The 26,118-nt window shown below is 43.7% G+C and overlaps 1 protein-coding gene across 1 annotated transcript in view; it reads right to left on the minus strand.

Moving 5' to 3' along the window:
- The window catches only part of ERN1 (endoplasmic reticulum to nucleus signaling 1), a 91,194-nt gene that overhangs the window by 46,834 nt on the left and 18,242 nt on the right, over nt 1–26,118 (minus strand). Inside the window, exon 2 of the mRNA XM_025361529.1 lies at nt 11,710–11,830. Coding sequence (XP_025217314.1) covers nt 11,710–11,830 — 121 coding nt within the window. The remainder of the gene's footprint in view (nt 1–11,709; nt 11,831–26,118) is intronic.

The following is a 26,118-nucleotide window of genomic DNA, read 5'->3' on the forward strand; positions in this document are numbered from 1 at the left end:
CTCCACCTCCTGGGTTCAAGTGATTCTCCTGCTTCAGCCTCCCGAGTAGCTGGGACTACAGCGTGCACCACCACACCCAGCTGATTTTTGTATTTTTAGTAGAGACGGGGTTTCACCTATTGGTCAGGCTCGTCTTGAATTCGTGACCTCATGATTCACCCGCCCTGGCCTCCCAGAGTGCTGGGATTACAGGTGTGAGCCACCGTGCCCCGCCCAATTTTCATTTCTTAAAACACTTAAGGAGGAGGACTGGCTGTATCATATTGTTTACATTTGGCAAGAAACTGACAAACAGTTTGCAAAAGTGGTAGTACTGTTTTATATTTCTACCAGCAATGTATTAGAGATTCCTATGGAATTTTTAGAATGTTGATTCCTAGGTTCCTCCCCCAGGAAGCTGACTTTGTAGATAGAGACAGGGAATTTGCCTCTATAACCCAAGTTGGGTGACTGAGCCATGCAGGGAAACTACACTGCTCCGAATCCTCTGTTCCACTTTCCTGCCTTCTTACCTTCCTCCACTCACTGCCCTCTGGCCCCTACTCTCAGAATAAGATCAGAACTACTACTGTCAAGTTCCCGTGACCAAAACCAACACTTGCAAATCCTCCACATGGCATCTGACGATGTTCTCCCTTGGACTCCTGACCCAGTCCCACTTGCAACTGCTATGGCTGTCTCAACCCAAGGCCATATCCCCAGGACCTGCTCCTCGGTTCACATTCCCCAGATTGGCTGGTGGGTTCCACTTCCACCCAGTCGCACAATCTAGAAACTCAGTTAGAAAGTCCCCAAACCAGTCCCTTTTAAGTGCACCTCTAGCAGTGATTGCAAATGTCCTGGGTTGGCCCTTTTGAAAAGTATTTAAGGGAGAGGGACGGGGATTACCACGTGCTGATCATTACTGAAGCTGGGCGCTGGGTACATGGTTTCATGATACTACTCTCCTTAATTTGGGGTATGTATAAAGTTTTTATAAAATGAAAAGTTAAAAGAAAAAAAGAAGTTAAAAACAGAAGCTATTTAAGGTAAACATCTGCAATAGGTTGGAGAGAATGGCCTGTTCCTCCTGCTCTCACCTGTGGCATAATTCTGGAAAGCCTGCTCTTCCAGTTGCATGGGGCACAGAGACTGAAGGGAAACCCATGTTAAGAGCATGAAGGACCCCATCAGGACCATCCCAGGCTTCCCTAAACGCAGGGTTGGCAGAATTCGTGAGGGAATGGGGAAAACATGGGGTGGTAAGTCAGCTGAACAGAAAAATATCTTTGATGAAATCAACCAAAATTTAAATAATTGTTTCAAACCAGACTTCAAGATTGATGGCCTCTCTCTGGAGGTAGCTCTGGGCACACTTCCTTCCATGTAGGAAGAAATAAGATCCCTTTGATTACAGAAGCCACAAGAACAGGTTGCTCACTTGACTGGAGCTCAAGGAGCCTTGTAAGATCCTTCTCTTCTCTCTCCCAGATGAGCACGGATATTTCTGGAACATACTGCTTTTGCTTTTCTGGTAGAATCTAGATGACCTCTGGCTTTATCGCCCTCTTCCACCTTGTTCTTTCTGACCCCATCTGACCACCTTTCTGACCCCCATAACGCCGCATTGGAAATCAGCTCTCTCTCCTGTACAGCTAAGATATCACCACACAGTTAGGAAGTCCCCAAACCAGTCCCTTCTAAGTGTACCCCTAGCAGTGATTTTAAGTGTTCTGGGTTGGCCCTTTGAAAGGTATTTAAGGACCCAAAGAGCAGAGATGAAGTCTCAACTGCTTTGTAGTCTGTGTAATCCTCTACACGCACACACCCCCATTACCCCCCACCCCAGGAGGAAGAGGACTGACAATCCTGCTACTAGTAACTTTCTGTTGAGATGAGCCAAACACATCTCAGAAACAATTGTCAGACATCTGCTTCAGCTCGGTTCTCTGTTAAGTGCCATGCAGGATAAAGAAGGGAGCTTATGGTTTGAGTTACAAAGCTAATATACGAGAACCATACATAACGAACTGCTAGAACATGGGGCATGCACCACAGGCTTTCCTAGGTGGGGACCAGAATACTCGAGCAGAAAACTCTCATAAAGGCAGCTGGCCCCGAGCACAGGGATGACAAGAAAACATGAGTGAAAAACTGTCACTGTGTTCACGGGACAGAGGATGCAGGCTCAGCAAATGTGACATGTTCCTCCTGAGGAACAACACAAATGAGGCTGGACTGTAGGCAGTGACATCATGGGGAAGAAAGCCTTGAAAACTTTGTGATGTGGAATAGTCCAACTGGAAGCCTCTGAGAAAAAGAAGAATGTGGGCCGGGCGCGTGGCTCACGCCCGTAATCCCAGAACTTTGGGAGGCTGAGGCAGGCGGATCATGAGGTCAGGAGAGCGAAACCATCCTGGCTAACACGGTGAAACCTCGTCTCTACTAAAAATACAAAAAATTAGTTGGGCGTGGTGGCAGGCGCCTGTAATCCCAGCTACTCAGGAGGCTGAGGCAGGAGAATGGCGTGAACCCGGGAGGCAGAGCTTGCAGTGAGCCGAGATTGCACCACTGCACTCCTGCCTGGGTGACAGAGTGAGACTCAGTCTCAAAAAAAAAAAAAAAGAAAAAGAAAAAAGAGAAAAGTGACACAGGGTGAGCATCCCAAATCCGAAAATCCAAAATCTGAAATGTTCCAAAATCTGAAGCCTGAGCGCCAACGTGATGCACAAAGGAAATGCTCATTGGAACATTTTGGATTTCAGATTTTCAGATTTGAGATGTTCAACTGGTAATTATAATGCAAATATTCCAAACCTGAAAAAATCCAAAATCAGAAACACTTCAGGTCCCAAGCATTTCAGGTAAGGGATACTCAACCTATACAAGCCTCTGAAGGCTAGTTAGATAGGCGGGCATCAAGGCACAAAATGAAGGAAAAAGGGGAGAAGGAATCACAAAGGTGCTACAACAGACAGACACGAGTCGGGGAGGAGGGACGAGTGAAGAGGGGAGTCAGAAACAGACGGGAGGGATAAGAGTGTCAGCAAAACGGAGCCCTGTCTAGATAAATGCAGTGGGAGAAAGGAATGAGTTAAAGGTGACATGGAGATTTTAACCCTGGCTGACAGGTAACAGTGAAACTAGAAAGGCGTAGTCTGAATGAGGTAAACAACAGCTATTTTCTCAAGAATGTGTTTCAGGTTCTAACACTGTTTTCTTATTTAAAAAAAAAAAAAATTACTGGCAGAAACAAAGTCATTCACCCTTCCTTAACTCAAACCTTCAGTCTCCCAAATATGTTTCATACATTCGAGTGGCCCAATTAGGGAGTATTTCTCCCCAATGGCAGCTCATTCCTTCCCTCCAGAGAAAAAGCACTTCATTAACCTAAGCCATAAACTCCCATTAAAGCTGTTAGGTCCAAATTGTAAGACAGAAAGTCTCAGACATTCTTTACAGTTCAGCTGTCATGAGGAAAGTATTTTTTTTTAAGACATCTAATCAAAAGCTACCCAAATTCTCATCTCAGCAGAACTGGAAAAGGATGTAACAAGTTTTCTTTGGAGGTAACCTCCATAAGTCATTAAATGTCACATTTGACAAAGATGATCACGTAGAAATGACCAAGTAATTCAGAAAACTGCCCATACTAAAGGCAGCTGAATTCTACTGCGTTCTCATTCATCTCCACCTTGGCAGAAGTAACTCAGGCCAAAAAACACACTGAACGTTATAATCAATCATGAAGGCACTGAAGACAATTCAACAGTACAGCCCGTGTCCAAGTGCCTCTCAGGATGTCATAACTTCACAGAATTCATTCCTGAGTGATGGGGTGCCATCGAACCAGATGCTCAAAAGTGAACAAAGGGACAGGTAACTAAGTTACAGACAAAATAAGGCACTTTATCCATGTACTTCAACAATCACAACTATATTCCAACACACACCAACCAATGCTGCAAAGATGACTCATCAGAGCTGAGATCCACACTACTACGTGTGTAGCAGCCGCTAAGAGGAGCCATCTGAAATGAGAAATGCATTACTTTGAAGCAAGTCCCAAAAATAAGGGAGGAAAGTGAGTGGGGCTGCAGGAGAACAAGGCTAGTTACAAGCCAGTCCCTGTTGAAGCTGAGTGATGAGTACATGGGGGTTCTTTATATAATACTTCTACATTTGGGTATGTTTTAAACTTTCTATGTTTAAAAGTAAAATACAAAAAAAGAAAGAACCAACACATTATCAAGATGCTCAAAAGCAAAAACAGGTTTCTCTCACAGTCCCTCTCATAAAACTTAATTTTCAATCCTTCACAAGAATGGAGAGGAAACAAACACTTTTCTTATATTTAAGCAGTGAGGTAGAAAGGTAGATGATGCATATTGTAAGCCTAGAAAAGTCCTTGAGAGAAAACAGATTAGATCTGTTAACAAAACATCATCACTTTCCACAATTTCCCCTTCTTATGTTTCCATTGCACTTCTGAGGACGGATCTCCAACTCTTCCAGAGTCACACACACACTGCCTAAAGCGCAGGACAGAAAAACCAACCACCAAAAGCCATGCAAAACTCAAGATTAGAAACCACAACCGGAAACTGTCATGACTATGATACAAGCAACAAATGATTCATCCTGAGAAGGCAGTCAAGTCCCATCTGTTTCTCAGGACTCCCAAAAGACGTCCAGGCAGAAGAGTTCTGGGACCCAAGATAGCATCAAGTGCCTCGGACATTTACTGAGCATCCTGGCTGCCCAAAGCCCCAGCAAGGAGGTAGAAATCCACTAGGAAGCAAAAGAGAACAAAAATTTACAACACAAGCCAGAAGTGCCACAACAGAGGGTGCAGAAAAGCACCTCCAGAACCCAGACAAAAAAGTGGCTCACCCTGCTTGAGAAGCCAGGGAGGCAATCTGGGAAGGGGTCTTCACAGATGAACAGGAGCTTGTCTAACATTGCAGGCTGCTGGGGGAAAGGGAGCATGAGCAAAGGCCAGAGGTCTCCAAGGCCTGGTAAGGAGTTACATGGCTGCAAGAAGGGCACTTGCTGGGCAAGGGAGGGAGCCCAGGGAGTTGGGGCAGGGGGCGGTGAGAGACCACGAACGGCCTCACACATGCACTAAGGAGCTTAGACTTGACCCTGTGGAGCAGCACTTCTCAAACTAGCAGCGGTGAAGGGCCAGCTGTTGAAATGGTCAACCCATCATGGATGATGCTCATGCTCCCTATTTGTCCTTTCCTCATCATTCACAGGTAACACACCACACACACTGGCACAGGCGCAATGCCACCACTATAGACAACACCAAGAGCATTTCAGCAGGCAGGGTACAGCTAGGTCCAATTGGTCTTTTTGGAGGGTATATCTGAGGGCAGTATGATGAGTGAACGAGAGGGCTAAGGTGGGGAAGGGGCATGGATGGTGGTCAGGAAGCTGTTGCATTCACCTAGGAAATGAATGCCAAGAGCCTGGCCAAGGCACCAGCAATGGGGCCAGATAGGAGGATTCAGGTTTGCAGGGTCCTTCCCAGTCTACATGACAGGGCTTGGTGACCACTGGGCATCAAGGGGGAAGTAGTACAGCATCATTCTATTTTCTCTAGTTTCTAGACTGCTTGGTCGTGATTCTGTCGGCACAGGGAGGAACTGTGGCAAGAGGCACAGGTTTAGAAAGAGACACTCATGTGAGAATCAAATTGTCTTCAAATTTCAAATAACTTTGTTCTGACTCTTCCCTCCAAAGAAATCTCCAGTATTATGTCCTGTTTTGTTCACCTGCTGTATACTCAGAACCTAGAGTAGTATCTGGATAGCTTTATCATTTATCTAAATGTCCACTCAAGGGACATCTCAGGAGTCTGGGCCCAGCTGGCTAGGAGAGGAGTCATACTGCATATTTAGCAGATTTTTATGATTATTAAAGAATGGTTCTAATTTGACCCAGCCCTTCATGCCTACTATTATTGGAAAGGAGACAGAAGATAACGGAGCATGGTTACTAAAGAATAACCTGTAATTTGATGGGGATTTGAGTGTTAAAAATCAGCATTAACTAGTATTTCAAGGTGAGCTCAAGAAGCCCTACACCAGCCCTGGAAATACTAAAGAAAGTCCTCTCAACTCCATCAGGCCAAAGCAAGCTAATCTAAAACAAAACGTGATGGCAACATTCTCAGTTTGCATTTGGTCTAAAAGTACACAGATGAAATGTATTCAACTATATTCACTGGTGAGGTTTTAGAGAAAGACAGACTACAGTTACAAAATCACTGCTTAGAAGGATGGCCCCTAAAGCAAAACGTCACAACCCAAATGAGTTCCAGAAAATAAAACGCATTTTCTCTGTTAGGTATAATTTGCCACTATGGTGTAAGAAATCTCCATTTCTGGGAACCACAACACATTTGACTGAGGAACAAAAGCACCTGCCAAACCAACACAGAAAGAAAAAAAAAAAAAAAAATGTCCAGTTTGTTGGCTCCTGAAAAAAGTAAACAGCCGAATGAAGTCGCAGGCCTCTATTCTGAAGAACCCCAGCGTAGTAAGTTAAAGGTACGTGTTTGCATCAGCAAGTTTATTCCATTCAACTCTGAATCCCTCCTTGAGACTCAGACCCAGGCTAGTATCCTCTCTTGTGTGGACTAGTGCAATGCACCCCTGCCTGGTCTCCCAGCTTCTTCCTGGCCCCATCTGTTCAGTTTCAACACAGTACTTGTTGATCTTGTAAAGTGGAGGCCATGTGCCTTACTCGGCTCAGACTACTGTAACAAAATATCATAGACTAGGGGGCTTGAACAACAGACATTTATTTCTTATGGTTCTGGAAGCTGGAAGCCTGAGATTGGTTTGTGGCGAGGGCTCTCTTCTTGGCTTGCAGACAGCCACATTCTCACCATGTCCTCACATGGTGGAGAGAGAATGAACAAGCTCTGGTCTCTCCCTTCTCATAAGGACACTCATCCATCCTAAGGGCCCCACCTTCATGATTATCTCCCAAAGGCCCCATCTCCAAGTACCATCACACCGAGGGCTAGGGCTTCAGCTTATGAATGGCAGTGGAAGGATGACACAAATATTCAGTCCAGAACAACAGGGCATGTCACTCCTTGCCTCAGGTTCCTCCAATGACTGAGAAAAAGCCAATGTCCTCATACCAGCCGCTAGGCCCTACACCAGTGGTATCCATAGGGAGGGCACAGCTCCCTAGGGAACGCTTGGGAAATCGACGAAGGTATTTTCTGGTGGTCACAGAGACTAGGGGACTTTACAGGCACTAAGTGTGGGGGACCAGGGATGCTAGTGGTCCTGCACAACCAAGGATTGCCCTGCATCTGCACGCCACTCTAATGTCCTGCCAGACATTCTCACGGGTCAAAACCCTTTACTAATTATCTGAGCCTACAGTCTGTTTTACACATAAGCACAAATGTACTTTTTCATAATATACTGAATTTTCTCCGAATGTAACTACTGTGTAAGGCAGGTAAGGCTATACTTCCTTAGTTTGAAACACTACCAAGAACAGTTCACCATCTTGGAAATCCAGTTGCCATGGCTATGGTGGTAAACTGTCCTGCCCTTGTCTCCATCTGCATCAACAGGCACAGCATTTGCTCATGGCGGGAGTGTCAGTGTGTGCCTGAGCAATTACATGTTACATCTATGTGATTAAAAATTACTTTCCTATTATTTGTTTTAGATTACCTGTTCGGTAATATGTTTATTTCTTTTTGAAACTGTGTATATGTAGTTTACTGACTATACATTTTGTTTTAGTAAGCATCTTTATAGTAAATATTAAGTAAAGGAAGTGCTGGGTCCCTCCTGCCCTGTATGGCTGGCCCATCTCTCTCTGAGTTGATCTCCTTCTGCTACATCAACTCTGTGCTCCTCCTCTACCATGCCAGGGATACTCCTACCCTTTTTTTTAAGGACACTCTGCCTTTGACCCACTATGCCTGCTGTCTACAAGACTCCCTTGCCTCCTTGAGCTCTTGTTCAAATGACACCTCCTCAGTGGCGCCCTCCCTGTTTAAAACTGCAGACTCCCACCCCAACCTGGCACTGCCCATTCCATGTCCCCACTTCATTTTTTCTCCAAACCTCTCATCACTACTAAGTAACTGATTTCCTGTTTTCCCACTAGAATGAAAGCTCTATGATAAAAGGTTTTTGCGTGTTTTGCTCACTTGCTGTATCCTCAGGACTTAAGAGTAGCATCTGGATACCTTTATCATTTATCTATATTTAACAATTTAGAAAGATGTTGAAATCTTTAGTTATAACCACAAGATTAAAATTAAACTGAAAACTCAGGGTATCTACACATTACTATCTTTAATCTTTGTATAGAAATATAAGTTAAGGCCGCTGGTATCCAGGGCTGAACTAAAACAAGCCAGTTTATTCTTAGAAAAACAGACTTAGATCATCATGAATACTACTGGAAATTATTAGGCTGGGCACGGTGGCTCACATCTGTAATCCCAGCACTTTGGGAGGCAGATCACTTGAGGCCAGGAGTTTGAGTCCACCCTGACCAACATGGTGAAACTCTGTCTCTACTGAAAATACAAAAATTAGCCAAGCATAGTGGCGCATGCCTGTAATCCCAGCTAGTCAGGAGGTGGAGGCACGAGAATCACTCAACCTGAGAGGCAAAGCTTACAGTGAGCCAAGATCACACCACTGCACTCCAGCCTGGGCAACAGAGGGAAACTCTGTCTCAAAAAAAAAAAAGAAAATAAATTATTAGACTTTAATTGGATTTCTCTAATTCTTCCTTTAAGTGTCTTGTAACTCCTCCTCCCTAATCAGTCACTGGATTCTACTGATTCTATTTCTGGCTTGCCTCTCACCCTTCCCATCCCTCCCCGCTTTCCAGGTCTGCTTCCTGTCTCTAGTCATCCCACACACAGCTGCTGGATTCATCGCAAAGCGAGCACCTGTTGAGTCACTCACCTGTTCAATCACATTAACAGCTCCCAATTTCCTGTTCAGTCAGATACAAATGCCTAAGTGCTCCCGTAAGGCTCAAGGTCCCCTTGTAACCCTCCCTCCCTCTACCTGGAGACGTTGCTAAGCTCCTGCTAAACGGGGCCAGCTTCTGCACCCTAGACCTGCTGCCTCCTTTGCTCTTCTCCAGGCCTCACTCCCGACTGAACTCAGTTCATCCACCAGGGCTTACCTCCGACACCCCACTTCATAGAGCCTCCTGTCCTCCAAATGGATGTGGGCTCACAGCACATTACTGGTCCCTCTCATGAGTGGTTACAGGACTCGGCTGTGTTGTAGTCCTGTGTTCTTGTATTTTCACCAAGGGTTTGGACCATGGGGTTCTTGAGGACAAGGTCTGTCTTTTTCATTTTGATGTCCTATAAAACAGGGGTCCCCAACCCCCGGGCCGTGGACCCATACTGGTCTGTGGACGGGTCCGTGACCTGTTAGGAACCGGGCCACACAGCAAGAGGTGAGCAGTGGGTGAGCAAGCAAAGCTTCATCTGTATTTACAGCTGCTCCTCATCACTGGCATTACTGCCTAAGCTCCACCTCCCTGTCAGATCATTGGTGGCGTTAGATTTTCATAGGAGTGTGAACCCTATTGTGTACTACGCATGCAAGCAATCTGTGTGGCATGTTTCTTATGAGAATCTAATGCCTGATGATCTGTCACTGTTTCCCATCATGCCCAGATGGGACCGTCTAGTTGCAGGAAAACAAGCTCAGGGCTCCTACTGATTCTACATTATGGTGAGTTGTATAATTATTTCGTTCTACATTACAATGCAGTAATAACAACAGAAATAAAGTGCGCAATAAATGTAATGCACTTGAGTCATCCCCAAACATTCCCTGCCCCCGCTCCCCCAGTCCATGGAAAAACTGTCTTCCACGAAACTGGTCCTTGGTGTGAAAAAGGTTGGGGACTGCTGCAATACAGTATCTCTCACATTCCAGGTTCTCTTGAGTTCAATTGAGTTAAAAAGAGTCAAATTCAGGCGGGCGCGGTGGCTCACGCCTGTAATCCCAGCACTTTGGGAGGCTGAGGCGGGCGGATCACAAGGTCAGGAGATCGAGACCATCCTGGCTAACGTGGTGAAACCCCTTCTCTACTAAAAATACAAAAAAATTAGCCGGGCCTGGTGGCGGGCGCCTGTAGTCCCCGCTACTCCGGAGGCTGAGGCAGGAGAACGGCGTGAACCCGGGAGGCGGAACTTGCAGTGAGCCGAGATCGTGCCACTGCACTCCAGGCTGGGCAACAGCACAAGACTCCAACTCAAAAAAAAAAAAAAAAGAGTCAAATTCTTTCAGCTCTAAGTTAGAGGAGAAAACAGGTTAACTCTTATGTTTGACTAAGCAACAGGACACAGTTTTGTCGGATATAGATGACGTTACTTGCAGTAACGAAGACTTGGAAAAAAACAACTTCAAGCATTATGTGCAGGGCAAAACAAAGCAGAATGAAGTGGCTCAGGGTGAAGATGCTCTGCCTGGGAACAATGAAACTGAAAAACATGCCCTAACATTCCATAGCCAAAGTGTTTCTCTCAATTCTTGTGTGATTTGCTGATTTTCATCTTTGGACAAAATAGGAAATCCTGAAGTTTCAAGGACTCTGTTTCATTTAAAAAACATTAAAAGGCTTAAATGTGATGGAGATACAGTACAGATGACGTTCTTGGAAGCTGTCATAAAACACTCTACAGTCTTCCCGTGGTCACACGCTCCTGAGAGAGCTCGTCTTTGGGCTGCTTTAAGTCCCTGCTGATCCAAGCAGGGCCCATGTAGGTGGGGCAGGATGGCCTGTGGTAACCCAGCTGCCATCATCTATGGACGGTAACGAGGTTTGTTGCTGAATTCACAAGACAATGTGTGACCTTCTGACATACGCCAATATTTTTCCATCTAGCATACTGTTTTGGAACACTTTATTAAGGAAGGAAAAACATTGGCTGTGCTCATGAAAGTAATGAGTCACAGAGTAGTGACGAAAGAGAATGATGCTGTTCAAACCTGAACCTCAGGCCAAATGAGATTTATTACTAGACAGATTAAATAATATAGGTGACTCTGAAAGTCCCAAATCCTGGGATTTACATGGCTTTATCTGGAAAAATTACTTTGGAAATCAAATACAATTTCCCAGCTATAGGGCTTGACTCTGCTAGTCACCATCAGTAAGATCAGATCATAACATGGACGCATGGTATGTTAAGTAAGAAACAAGCTCAGTCTTTATTCCCTTCACCATAACAACCCAATAAAATGGTTAACTTGGATGAATGTCAAATCTTACAGCCCTCTATTATTTCAGCCTCTATAAAAACAAATGAGTAATTTGAGGTGTTGAGAAGATACCTTCTTGTAATTATGATTACAAGATTCTAATCATGAGAACAAATTTAGTGCAGCATGTCTTCATAAAGACCAACCAGCCAGAGCTATTAAAAGAAAAGCCTAGAGCCATTTTAACATGAAGTCTAAACAGAAGCAAAAAAGAAAAGAAGACAAAACGTGCTTCTTTAACTGATGCACTTAGTGGATAACCACAGCAAAGCTATGAACATCCTTTGGGCAGAACACCTTTTCCTCTCTTGATCCCATTCTTCTTTATTTCTTATTTATTTTATTAGATAATGAGTAATGTTTTCTCTTTCTCCGAATATGTTTCTGTGGAACCAGCTAAGCAAATGTCCATGGCGCCCAAGGACCAAATCCAAATTACCTTCTTTTAAAGTCCATTTGATTGAGCCTGTCCTCTTGCTGACAGCATGTAAACTTCCATCCAGCGTTGACACAAACAACAAGGTTTCAGGAAGTGTCACCGTGCTGGTACTTCCAAAAATCTGCAAGGAGATGTAGAAGAATCTTTATGTTGATATGATTCTTCACCTTGGGCATGTACAATCACAGAACCCCCACCCCCAAGGTTATCCTGCTAAAACCCTCCATTTTACAGATGAAGAAATGGAAGGTGGAGAGCCTAAATTCCCACTCACTCAGGACTAGAACCCAGGTCACCTCATTCTAAGCAGTGATCCTGCCTGCAGACAGGCAGGCTCATGACCTCACATGACAAGGACAAGAATTCTGAAATAATCCATGGGCAGCCTCCGCTGAAATAAAGGGGCAAAGTATGCTCAGCTTTCTGACTTCCTTCTCTTGGGTCTATTCTATTCTCTAAAACCTGATCATCTCATAAGACGTTATAATAAAAAAGAATGCCAACACCCATGCATACACACACTATGAAATTTTAAAAAGCAAAGAATTAGGGGAAAATGCTTAAAGCAAAATAGGAAAAACAGCTTTCATTATACAAAGAATTTATAAAATAAAACACCAAGATTCCAATAAAGACATGTTATAAAAGTAAACAAATAAAAAGCATAACCCCAAAGTGGTCCTCACTTAGAATAAAAATAAAATTTAAATTAAAATGTAACTTTTTTCTCAGCAAACTTAAAACAAAACAAAAAACATTTGAAAGGAAATAGCCAAAGGCTGTGAAATTTCTCATCCATCGCTAGTAGCACTGAAAATTACTAGGATCATCTTTCTGGAAAATATAAAAGTGCTCATAGTTTTTGATTCTGTAATTCCACTTCTATACTCTAAAGAAATAACTCCAGAGACTGAAAAAGTTCTGCGCACAATGATACTTATGACATCCCATTTATAAACACAAAAACTGGAAAGAACCAAATTTCCAATAATATCTAAACGGCTAAGATAAATGAAGACATATGCTCAGTGAAATAATTATCACTAAAATAACACTTGGAAAAATCTACAATATAGAAAAATGCTGATATACATTATCAAGTAAATATAGAATCCAAGATTTGATATCCACTGTGGTTACAATTATACTGGACAGTTTTTTTTTGGCCTGCCTGTCCTCTGGCTTTGCTAGGAATTATAGCCTCATTCCACAGGGTTTCCATGGGAGCAGGTGTGTGCACACATGTACACACATGGACACATTTGCAGGTGACAGCTGGTAAAGTTTCCTGGATAAGATTTCCCTTTTGAGGTAGGGGTCCCTTCAGCAACCCCACCCTTGTAATGAGCTTTTCTCTCCCTTTGTCACTATACTATCCTGCAAATTAGCTTTTCCCCCGGGGTCTTCAATTGAAAAAAACACAGGCCAATGCAACTTGCCTATACTGCAACAGTTTGAATTCTGGCACAAATGCTATTTTTGAAACACAGAAGTATGGAGCATTAAATGTAAAAGGATTGGGGTTATTTGTGCATGGGAGCCTGTTCCCAGAAGGCCCGGCTACTCTCAGTAAGAGCCAGGATGCCTAATTAATCCTTCAAAGGGACGGCCCCACAGGCTCTCTCCGGGGCAGCCTGAGGTGGCAGGACAAATACTCCGGGGTCCCGTATCCCTTTTCCATGGTGGAGACCCACCAGCGGAGGGAGTGAAACGGCTGCCAGAACTTTGCACAAGCTACCTCTTCGCTTTGCCCAGGGCCAGGGCCCACTCCCTGGAATGGGAGACAGGACAGCCAGCAAGCTGTGTTGCCAACTACCAAGTCTACTTTGTGCAAAGTCTCAAGTCTGAGGAAGAAGAGTGCTTTTAATTCTACCTTTGGAACTAGGAAATTAATCTCAGAGTATGAATCGGCTAGGAAAACGGAAGCCTCAAGGGTGGTATCTGCCCTAGCCGGGGATGCAAAGGTCACTGTTTGGGAGTGGTTAGAATTATTTCAGCCCAGAGGGTCCAGATGGTGACAAGCCACCTGAACCAAAGGTACCTGGGCCTGGAGAACTGTGGCCCTATGACAAGGTCACCGGGTGTTCATGAGTAAACTGGTTAAGTGAATTGGGGCTGTCTGCCACTGAGGAGGGGGAATGGGTGTGCAGCTTGGTGTGGGATGGCTGGATTATGTTAGGTGTGCCAGTCTGGAGGATGAATAAGTGAGAGGGCAAATTATGCATACCTGGGGCCAAGAAGTAGAAATCCCTGCTGAGCCCTCGTCCACCCCTCAAAGTTCCCACAGGAATAACCACTCTGTACAACAGGTCTTGTTGGGGCCACACAAAAAATGAGTTAAACTCTGGGTGGCTAAAATGGAAATAAGGCTGGGCATGGTGTCTCACCCCTGTAATCCCAACATTTTGGGAGGTCAAGGCAGGCAGATCACCTGAGACCAGGAGTTCGAGACTAGCCTGGCCAGCATGGTGAAAACCCATCTCTACTAAACACATAAAAATTAGCCAGGCGTGGCGGCATGTGCCTGTAGTCCCAGCTATTCAGAAGGCTGAGGTAGGAGAATTGCTTGAACCTGGGAGGTGGAGTTTGCAGGGAGATTACACTGAGCCTAGGCTGCGCCACTGCACTCTAACCTGGGTGACAGAGTGAGATCCCGTCTCAAAGAATAAATAAATAAATAAATAAATAAATAAGAATAAAGTGGGAATAAGACTTGAGAGAGCTCTGTGAATGTGTTTTCTGCCACATGGAAAAAGCTGAATGAGAAAGACACATAAACAGAAAGCAGCCTGAGAAGAAACATGGCTGAAAAGACTGGGAGAGTCCACCCTGGTTTCCACAGCTCCTCAGGCCTTGCTAAGTTCTTGCCCTTGTGCTCAGAGACACTCCAGTCCTTACAATAAATTCCCCTCTTTGCTTAAGCCTGTTGGAATTAGGTTTCTGTCACTTGCAACCCAAAGAGTCCCCACCACACACCCAATGACGAAATATGCAGATAGAAAAAGGGAAAAAAAGGGCCAGGCCTGTAATCCCAGCACCGTGGGAGGCCAAGGCAGGCAGATCACTTGAGGTCAGAGGTTCGAGACTAGCCTGGCCAACATGGTGAAACTTTGTCTCTACTAAAAATACAAAAATTAGCCAGGCGTGGTGGCGGGTGCCAATAATCCTAGTTACCCGAGAGGCTGAGGCAGAAGAATCACTTGAACACAGGAGGTGGAGGTTGCAGTGAGCCTAGATCACGCCACTGTACTCCAGCCTGGGGGATACAGTGAGGCTCTGTCTCCAAAAAAAAAAAAAAAGAGAGAGAGAGAGAAAGGGAAAACAACACTGCAAAATTATAGCAATATTTCTTCTCTCATTTTTTAAACTTCCAATAATATGATTTGCTAATCTGTAGTGAATTTTGCCTGTAATCCCAGCACTTTGGGAGGCCGAGGCGGGTGGATCACGAGGTCAGGAGATCGAGACCATCCTGGCTAACATGGTGAAACCCCGTCTCTACTAAAAATACAAAAAACTAGCCGGGCGTGGTGGCGGGCGCCTGTAGTCCCAGCTACTCGGAGGCTGAGGCAGGAGAATGGCGTGAACCTGGGAGGCGGAGCTTGCAGTGAGCCGAGATCGCGCCACTGCACTCCAGCCTGGGTGACACAGGCGAGACTCCGTCTCAAAAAAAAAAAAAAAGAAGATGGACAAGCTAGCAGGTAGCAGAGAAGCTTGAATTTAAAGCAGCTTCGGCAAGCGCCTTAGTTCCATGTGAAGCACTTTCCACCTCAGGACAGTAGGCAACTCAACCACCTTTGATCATTAATCTCCACCAAACAAGGGATCAGAGTTTAGAAACACAAGGGTCTCCCAATAAGATTGTATGCATCCAAGAATAAGAAGAGTTTGCTGTTATTAAAGCCAACAGTACAACCATAATGAACTAAATGCCCCAAGTATATTAATACTTATCACAGTATTAATATTTAAAAGGGTTAATATTTACTAAAAGATATCAGTGCTCCTTTGCTACTAGTGGGAGCACTAGTGGAAACAAAAGCCACCTGCCTTGTCTGAGCATCTTGGAAGCCACTGGAAGAGCAACTGTCTGCGGTTGGTTCACGGATCAAAATAAAACACTAATCACGGCCGGGAGTGGTAGTTCATGCCTGTAATCTCAGCACTTTGGGAGGCCAAGGCGGGCAGATCACCTGAGGTCAGGAGTTTGAGACCAGCCTGGTCAACATGGTGAAACCCTGTCTGTACTAAAAAAAATACTAAAACATTAGCCAGGCCTGGTGGCAGATGCCTGTAATCCCAGCTACTTGGGAGGCTGAGGCAGGAGAATTGCCTGAACCTGGGAGGCGGAGGTTGCAGTGAGATAAGATCACGCCATTGCACTCCAGTCTGGGTGACAGAGCAAGACTCTGTCTCAAAAACAAAAACAACAACACTAATCACATGACTAATTTAGTCTTGGAAAAATCTCAAAAATACAAGGTTTAGAAAGAAGCTGAATTTGGTAACTGAGAATTCCGTCAATCACAATGTCTACAGAAATGTCACAAACTATTACAACTGGCAGGTTGCTCTCTTCTTAAGGCTCTCAATGGTACCAAATCAAAACTCCTGGGAGCCACTTGGAACAGTGTTATTCTCTCATAAGGCAACTAAAAATTACAAATTTTCTGGCTTTTTGCCCTCTGGCATTTTTAAAAGCATAAACATGCCTGAGTTCAAATGTAGTTGCTATAGCTAACATGAATTAAACATGTTTCCAGATGCCTTGTGTGATACTGAGCACAGCTAAGAACTATGTGTACCTGAACAATGAAAAACGCTGCTTCACAAAGATGAACTTGCGCCTTGTTTTTGCCCAGCCATTTCAGTCCTCAGTGCTCACTTTTCTCTACAAGCAACATACCCTATGGCACACGCACTGGTTTCCAGAGAGCCTGAAAATGGAAAGAAAATGTCGAGTCTGCAGATCTGTGCCAAGTTAACAACTATTTGGAATTTGATTCAGTTTTAAAACTAGTAGTTGGGAGGTTAAAAAAAAAAAGTGGAATATATACTCCTGGCTTTGATGGTGACTTGTAGAAAGTAACCAATAGTAACTGTGGAGGGTGGGAAGGGTAATGGCAGGCATCTAGTCTATCCTAAAACTAAACATCCATTAGCTAATTGGTCCTCACAGACATCAGACTCTGTCAAGCATGTGTCACTTAGCAGGCTTCAGTGGTATAAGGGTCCTCACTGCAGCCGTACTCAGCTAAGAGTGTAACAAGAGTCTCCCTCCCATGAAAGCCAACACAAGACCAGCACTAGATCCTGATGTTCAATGTTCTGATTATAAAGCAATGTTATGGCTGGACGTGGTGACTCACGCCTGTAATCCCAGCACTTGGAGAGGCCGAGCTGGGCGGATCACTTGAGGTCAGGAGTTTGAGACCAGCCTGGCCAACATGGTGAAACCCTGTCTCTACTAAAAATACAAAAATTAGCTGGGCGTGGTGGCGGATGCCTGTAATCCCAGCTACTCGGGAGGCTGAGGCAGGAGAATCGCTTGAACCCAGGAGGCTGCAGTGAGACAAGATCACGCCACTGCACTCCAGGCTGGGTGACAGAGTTAGACTCATCTCCAAAAAAAAAGCAATGTTACACAAAATCCAGCAGCTTCCCCATTCATAAAATCCACCACTCACTCTGCATTTACTACAAGATGTAGAAGTGGCTATCAACTGCTTATGCAGAGATGATTGAAAGGCACATCACCAACAATTTAATCATTCCCTAATATTGTGAATTCAGCTGTTAATGCTCTTGCATTAATTAACTACTTACATATATTTCAGGTAAGAAAAAAATATTTTCTTAAATGCCTTCTGAAATAACTTCATTTAGAAAAAGTCTTCAGTAAAGAGAATTATGGACACGGGGCACATAGGTGTTCAAACAGCACAAAAACAAATGAAATGGCCTCTAACAAAAAACCCGCCAGTTTCTAAACCAGCATTTGGGACTGACTGGTCAGGCAGGGAGGCAAGCTCATCAGTGGCTGGAGAACAACCAGCAAAAAACCCACAGCTTCCTGGACATGGTGGCTCATACCTGTAATTCCAATACTTTGGGAGGCCCAGGCAGGAGGATTGCTTGAGCCCAGGAGTTTCAGGCCAGTCTGTGCAATATAGGGAGACCCCATCTTGACCAAAAAAAAAAAAAATTAATTTGCTAGGTGTGGTGGTTTGTGTATGCAGTTCCAGCTACTCAGGAGGCCAAGGAGGGAAGACTGCTTGAGCCTAGGAGGCAAAGGTTGCACTGAGCCAAGACAGTGCTACTGCACTCTAACCTGAGCAACAGAGCCAGACCCTGTCTCAAAACAAACAAACAAACAAACAAAAAACACCAGGGCTTGATTTCAGCAGCCTTATCACCGAAGTTTTGGCTTGTTTCCACTTACCACTGCACTGTCGCCCCCTGCAATGATAAGTACAGCACGGAAGACCCTGCAAGCTCCTCTGAGGTTCAGAACATATGAAAGCCGAATGTTCCTTATCAGGGGTTTCAGAAATGCTGCTTTTGCCAAAGAAACGCAGCTTGTCAATTTCAGACATACATTTCAAGAACTAATTCCCAGGTTAACTGACAACCTGATAACAAGGGTCAGGGCTAGGCGTGGTGGCTCATGCCTGTAATCCCAGCACTTTGGGAGGCCCAGGCAGGTGGATCACCTGAGGTCAGGAGTTCAAGACCAGCCTGGCCAACATAGTGAAACCCTATCTCTACTAAAAATAAAAAATTAGCTAGGCGTGGTGGTGCACATCTGTAATCCCAGCCACTCAGGAGACCGAGTCAGGAGAATCGCTTGAATCCAGGAGGCAGAGGTTGCAGTGAGCCAAGATCACGCCACTGCACTCCAGCCTGGGTGACAGAGAAAGACTCTGTCTCAAAAAAAAAAAGGAGTCAGAAATAAGATCATTAAAATGGCATAGACTTTTCACCTCTAAGTCAGTGGGAGGATACAGTGTCATGCACACATGTTCCATACCCACAGTTTTCCAGTGATCTACACTTAACGAGGTTTAAAATCTCTGTTTCATTTACAAAACTGGAACATCTTACCCCTGCAAAAAAAAAAAAAGAAAAAAGGCGTGTACACACAAACACACACACACAGACACAGAAAACTTACGATTGTGAACTAGAGAATCACACACTTCTCAGATGGCATGTAAATGGATCAAGTCCAACCCAACTGTACATCCCTGTCTCTTTTTTCTTCTTTTTTCTGAGACAAGATCTTGCTTTGTCACCCAGGTAGGAGCACAGCTGAGTGATCAGAGCTCACTGCAGCCTTGACCTCCTAGACTCAAGCAATCCTCACCCCTCAGTCTTCCAAGTAGCTGGAATTACAGGTGTGTGACACCAGCCTGGCCAATTTTTAAATGTTTTGTAGAGATGAGAGCCTCACTACGTTGACCAGGCTAGTCCTGAACTCCTGACCTCATGCAATCCTCCCACCTCAGCCTTCTGAGTTGCTGAGATTACAGGCATAAGCTTAAAATAAAATAAAATAAAATAAAATAAAATAAAATAAAATAAATAGTTATCTGGCTGACTTACCTGATAATTAAAAAAAAAAAAGAGACTTAAAATAAAAATCTTTTCTATAAATCTTCTCCCCATCCCACCTCCACTCCAACAGACCACAGAGTTTATACAATAATCTGGCTAATAACAAAAAAAAACTTTTTTAGGAATATCACACCAATCTCTAGAATTTGTTCAGAGGCTGGTTTTTTTCTGTGTGGTGTTTTTGTTTGTTTTGCTAATAGTCCTCTCTGTTCATTGGATTACTGTGATATTGCATAATCCCAACATTAGTTGTACTTATTTAAGGTTAAGAAAGCTGCCAGGCACAGTGGCTCACACCTGTAATCCCAGTACTTTGGGAGGCTGAGGTGGGCGTATCACCTGAGGTCAGGAGTTCAAGACCAGTCTGGCCAATGTGATGAAACCCTGTCTCTACTAAAAATACAAAAATTAGTTGGGCATGGTGGCAGGTGCCTGTAATCCCAGCTACTTGGGAGGCTGAGGCAGGAGAATCGCTTGAACTCGGGAGGTGAAGGTTGCAGTGAGCTGAGATTGCACCACTGCACTCTAGTCCAGCCTGGGCGGCAAGAGCAAAACTCCATCTCAAAAAAAAAAGGAAGAAAGAAAGAAAACCATTCCTCCAAACTAAAAATACTTACATAATTTGAGCAAGGACAATAGAATATCATACAATACCATGTGTTCCTCAGTTCTTGGAACCTGCAACCTGCCAACAACAGCCAGGCTGCCTTTTGCAGTGCAGGGTTCCTTGCCAGGACTCAAATCTACTGGATGGTTGGCACAGAGGTAAAACAATAAATTGGCGTAAGTGTTCCTTTTAGTTGGCTAATGAATACACACTACAGTATTAAAGGTAAGACTTGAAACAGGTATGCAAGTGAGAGAAGGATTATATAACAAAGATTTCAAAGAAATTTTGTTTTACTGCCCAGTTAGGACATATGAAATCTTGAGAACAATTAAAAGTACATGTCGCTAAATGTAGAATAATGATTTCAAGTGGATTAGAATGTGCTAAGGAATTAGAGCTTATAATTATTAACCTTGGCAATCATGCTTGGAGGTGGGAAGGGCATGCTACACAGGGGAATGTGCCTATGCCAAAGTACCTATCAAAAAAGGCAAGATAAGGTTGCCTGTACACACATGTGGATGTGGTGAGGGGTGCTGTCTAGATGGATAAGAAAGTAGGGGCTAATAATGAGTAATGACAAATAGACTGGATTATTCTGCTGGCTATAATCGGCTGAAAGCCACAAGATGGATCAGCTGATTTTAAGAAATACCAATGAGACACTTTCTGGCATGCCATAACAGGACAGCAGTCCTACAGGGTTTCTTACACACACACACAAGCTCTCTCTCTCTCTCACTCAACCTGTGCAGTAACACCAATATAGCAGGAAGAAGTACCTCAAAATGGTATTCTACAACACAGACCCTTGAAAAGGAACTAAAGGATATTCAAAACAAGGACATCTGTGTCTACAATTCTTCTACTTGCAGCAATATTATCTATCTCAGACTATAAACTCAAAGCCTGGCCATTTGTGATTCTCTGCTTTATAAAGGCAGTCAGCAGAGTACCGCTTTCTAATACTATTTTATCACATGGTAGGAGACTGTCCTATCATGGCCAAAAAGACAAAAAGAAAATTCACCAAAGCAGTAGAACGCTGACATCAGTGCCCAGTAGGTGCAAAGGCCCATAACATAAAGCTCTCTCAGTGATTAAAGCAAGCCCTCAGAGTAAAAGTCTCACAATGATCAGGAGGGGCTCAACTCTCAGCTCACAAAGGACTGACTATCTTTGAAATTATGTTAAGTAAAGACCTAATTACGACAGATTAAAAAAAAATTGTTTTGTTTTGTTTGTTTGAGACAGGGTCTTGCTCTGTCACCCAGGCTGGAGTGCAGCAGCACAAAGCACAGCTCACTGCAGCCTTGACCTCCTGGGCTCAAGCGATTCTCCCTCCTCAGCCTCCCAAGTAGCTGGGACTACAGGCATGCACCACCATACCTGGCGTTTTATTTCATTTTTTTGTATGTTGCCCAGGCTGGTGTTGAACTCCTGGGCTCAAGCAATCTTCCCGCCTCACCTCCCAAAGTGCTGGGATTATAGACTTGAGCGGCCAGCCTACACAAAAGATTTTTATTCAAATCAAACCCTGTTCCCTGACCCTCATCTCATTTACACATACAGCAGCAAAGTACTTATACCCAAATATGAAGATTTCTATACAGCCACCTGAACAGTGAGTAACAGAAATTTCACTACTTTTAGTCTCCTGTCTATGGAAGGACATTCAGAACAGAATTAAAACATCAGCCATAGACACAAACAAAAGTCTTACTGTTTTAAAGATTTCAGTCCACTACTAAGTCATTCCAAATTCTGTTATACTTCGTTTACCTGCGTGTAGGTCAGCAATAATCCATCAACCATACAGTTCCTTCTAACCAGTCTATCGGCTGTTATGTTTCCTGATATTAAGTCAATAAAGGCAACCATGACATTTGCTTTGGATGGGAGTCAAGTGTCTAGCTGGGATGCAGTAAAGGCCAAGGCCTAACTGAACGGCACTGTGTGGTTTCCAAACTAAGCAGCTGAGAGAGTTAAACTTTCAGTGTTTGTGGCAAGTCTGGCATATGGTGTAATTAACCACCACCCAAGACAGTTAGGACTCTTCTTCAGTTTAGGCTACTATCCTCCTTTAATAGATCTGATAAAAAAAAAAAAATTACCTCATAAATCCACGGTAGTCCTGAATGCAAAGGTATGCTAATTTCACAATAGATGAATATAGTTCCCCCCACACTGGTTTTGGGGCCCTGGGCTGAGTGTCTGAGTTCAACCATTTGCAGTTCTATTTATGTTCATGGTCGCTCTGCCATCCACTTATATTGCCATCATTGGAAGAAGAAGTATATCTGGGCATGAAAGGTGCTACATGAAATCATTTTCCCTGCCATGGTCAGGAAAACAAGCCCTTTTTCTCAGGGTGGTATCAAATCCCTAAGGTCCCTGAGGATCCCTGGGGAGCTAAGCCAAATCCCACATTTTACAGACATGAAAACTGAAACCCCAGGTTACATGATCATTTAGTGGCTGAGCTTTAGAATGCAGGTGTCGCTACTCTATTTTGTTGTCTTTGCTAAAGGGAAACAGCAACAACCAAGAAACATATTGGGCTAATTTACTTTAGTGGAGAAACATCCTAAACAAACTAAACTAATACAGGCCCAACAGATTATAAATTTGTATGTGCACCATCAGCCTTACAAAACGTCAAATTTTATCCATTTGAGTATGTCTACTCATGTGTAGTTAAACCTATTATTAAGAAGTCCCGGCCGGGCACAGTGGCTCACGCCTGTAATCCCAGCACTTTGGGAGGCAGACACGGGTGGATCACCTGAGATCAGGACCAGCCTGGTCAACATGGTGAAACCCCGTGTCTACTAAAAATACAAAAAATTAGCTGGGCGTTGTAGCAGGCACCTGTAATCTCAATTATTTGGGAGGCTGAGGCCGAATAATTGCTTGAACCCGGGAGGCAGAGGTTGCAGTGAATCGAGATTGCGTCATTGCACTCCAGCCTGGGTGACAAGAGGGAAACTCCATCTCAAAAACAAAAAAAAATAAAAAAAAAAGAAGTCCTCATGGAGAAACTCCAAGGGGGAAAAAAAAAAGAATTTAATTACATACCAAGTTTTTCAGTCCTGGTAATAGCAACTAATCTGAAACTATCAATTTTGCTCTTCACATTTAGGAATTTCTTGCAGGGCACAGTAGAGGAGTAGATAGGATAGTCAAGTAGAAAGTGGAAAAATACTCTAGTTAAATTAAAATTACCTACAAACAACTGTATTTATGACATAATTGCTACCCACACTGGCCAGATGTTGCCAAACTTTAGGCTAGAAGTACTATGAAATACGCCCCGAGTTGAGATATCTGGCTTGACTGACTTCTGCCAGCCAGGATTCCCACTGTTTGAAGTTGATTTGAGGATCACACACTTCTCTACTGGCCCAGGCCACCATACCACCTTCCTCTCTCCAATTAGCTGGATAATCCTTTAAGTCCATGCGGCTCCACACAACGCAGATCAACCAGTAGGGACTGTTTACTGCTTCTGGGATGTGTAATTTTTGAGATGAAAAGGACCGAAGAGATTACCTTACCCAACCCTCTCATTTCACAGGAAAGGAAATCAAGGCTCAGAGAGGTGAAGTGACTTGCCCAGGGTACCACAGACAGTTAACCATAGACACTGGACTGGAACCAAGGCCTCCGCCTCCCCGTCTAGTCCTTTTGCCCACTATGCCACACTGTAATTTCACTGCTTTAAATCATGGTTCACTGAGAGCCAACGCCTAAATTACTTCAGGCCTGAAGCTCCCCCTTTGAATCCTGCTAGGGTAGATGAAGATCGGCACTCCACTTTGATATGAGGGTTGGATTTTTTGGATGAGACCAAAATGTAATTTTTAGAGTCTCTATAGAAACCCAATATACCAGCTGGCACTGCAAATTATACAGGGAGGGGTCCTTAAAAAATGTTCAGCATGAAAATTCCCGAGATCCCACTGTACATCTAAGTGGGTGGGAATAACACACAAAAAAGTCAAAGGTCACAGCCTTAATCACCATAAAAAAAATTCCTACAATACACATTTACCCAAACCAGTCTTTTAAAAAAAGTTTGTTAATTTTTATTTTTCACATTGACATATAAAAATTATATATACTTATATGGTGTACAACATGATGTTCTGATATATGTATACATTGTGGAATGGCTACATCAAGCTAATTAACATATCCATTACCTCACATACTTATCATGTTTTTGTGGTGAGAACATTTAAAATCTACTCTCTTAGCAATTTTCAAGTATATAATATGTTGTTATTAACTATAGTCACTATGTTATATAATAGATCTCCTGAACAGCCTAGTTCTAATGGTTTTTAAAAATGTCCTTTGATGAAGACGATGATAATGTGGCCACTGCCAACTCCTGTGATGAAGCCAACATTCTTTTAATGTCAGTGCCAAAGAAACGCGCATTACTGATCAGCACAGCACAACTCCTTTGAACTGTAAGGCCCATTTTAATGACCAACCATAAACTGATGGGCCTCACACAGTAAGCTATGACTGCTTCACTTGGTAGAAATAAGATGCTCACACAAAAGAAAGCATATTCTGATAATTGACTTTTTCTTGTCAATATTATATCAGATTTCTGTAATTTCAGCATAGGTTTTCTATTTTCTAGGCTTCTCTGACAGGCGATCTTTATGCATCCTCACACGTTTAAATAGAGATTGGAAAGCACAAGAAACTGCTGGGAAGACTGTGTTGGCACAACCAAACCTTCCAAGTTGAGGCTTGAAAACAGGACGCAGAAACAGGCGCAAAGCATGAGGAACCGGCTAAGAGCGAACAACGCTGCTTTCTGCTGCTTATCAAGTGGTCGGCAGGAAACAGAAGCAGGAAAAAATTACCAACGAGGAGACAGCAAACCTATGGGCTCAAAGAGGAGGACTTTCCAGACATCAAAGGAAGAACTCCCTCGTGAAAAGGGAAAAATGGCTGTCCCAGGCAGGAATGGGCAAGGGACCATACTACAAAATATTTTTTAAAAGTTTGTTTTTATTTTTTACATTGACATATAAAATTTATATATACTTATGGTATACAACATGATGTTCTGATATATGTATACATTGTGGAATGGCTAATGGTCCTATCAATGTCCTATACATGTATACATTATGGAATGTACAATGGTCCTATAAAGGACATTCTCTGCTGTCATTCTCAGTTTTCCCAGGAATCTCTCTTTCTGAAGTCATCACCCTGGTCAGCGTTCTGCCTAGCCTGGAAGTCATCCAATCTTTTTTTTTTTTTTTTTGAGACATTCTTGTTGCCCAAGCTGGAGTACAATGGCGCGATCTCGGCTCACAGCAACTTCCACTTCCCGGGTTCAAGCGATTCTCCTGCCTCAGCCTCCCAAGCAGCCGGGATTATAGGCACGCGCGACCATGTCCAGCTAATTTTTTTGTATTTTTAGTAGAAACAGGGTTTCACCATGTTAGCCAGGCTGGTCTCAAACTGCTGACCTCAGGTGATCTGTCCACCTCAGCCTCCCAAAGTGCTGGGATTACAGGCATGAGCCACCGTGCCGGGCCACGTCATCCAATCTTATTGACAACTTCTCTAGGTCCCAGAAGTGGACATGGGCATCTGGACTGTGGGACAAGGTGGCGAAGTTTCCACATTTGTTTTTTCTTTTAAAAACTGAGGAATAACAACATCCCTCTAAACACTAAGAAAGCAAAATAAATATTGAGAATTTCAAAAGAGTTATACAAATATTAAGGGAGATTATTTAATACAGAAAAAATTTGTGGCAGCCACAGAAATCATCAGGAAGTAAACAAAACTCAAAAACCTGACTATCCACTCTGTCTCAAACCTCCACTGCTTCTCATCTCTTACCCTCATGGGCAGACAGCAATAATGTAACAACTGGTGCTAGGAGACAATCAGGAATAATTAACGAAGAGTTAAAATATGTTTGGTTTGTGATGTTCAAGAAGGAAGCAGTGCCCAGGCACAGTAGCTCACGCCTATATATAATCCCAGCACTTTGGGAGGCCAAAGTGGGCAGATCACTTGAGGTCAGGAGTTCAAGACCAGCCTGGCCAACATGGTGAAACCCTATCTCTACTAAATACTCAAAAATTAGCTGGGCACGGTGGCACATCCTTGTAATCCCAGCTCCTTGAGAGGGTGAG

The sequence above is a fragment of the Theropithecus gelada genome, chromosome 16 (genome assembly GCF_003255815.1).
Source record: "Theropithecus gelada isolate Dixy chromosome 16, Tgel_1.0, whole genome shotgun sequence".
Taxonomy (NCBI): Eukaryota; Metazoa; Chordata; class Mammalia; order Primates; family Cercopithecidae; genus Theropithecus; species Theropithecus gelada.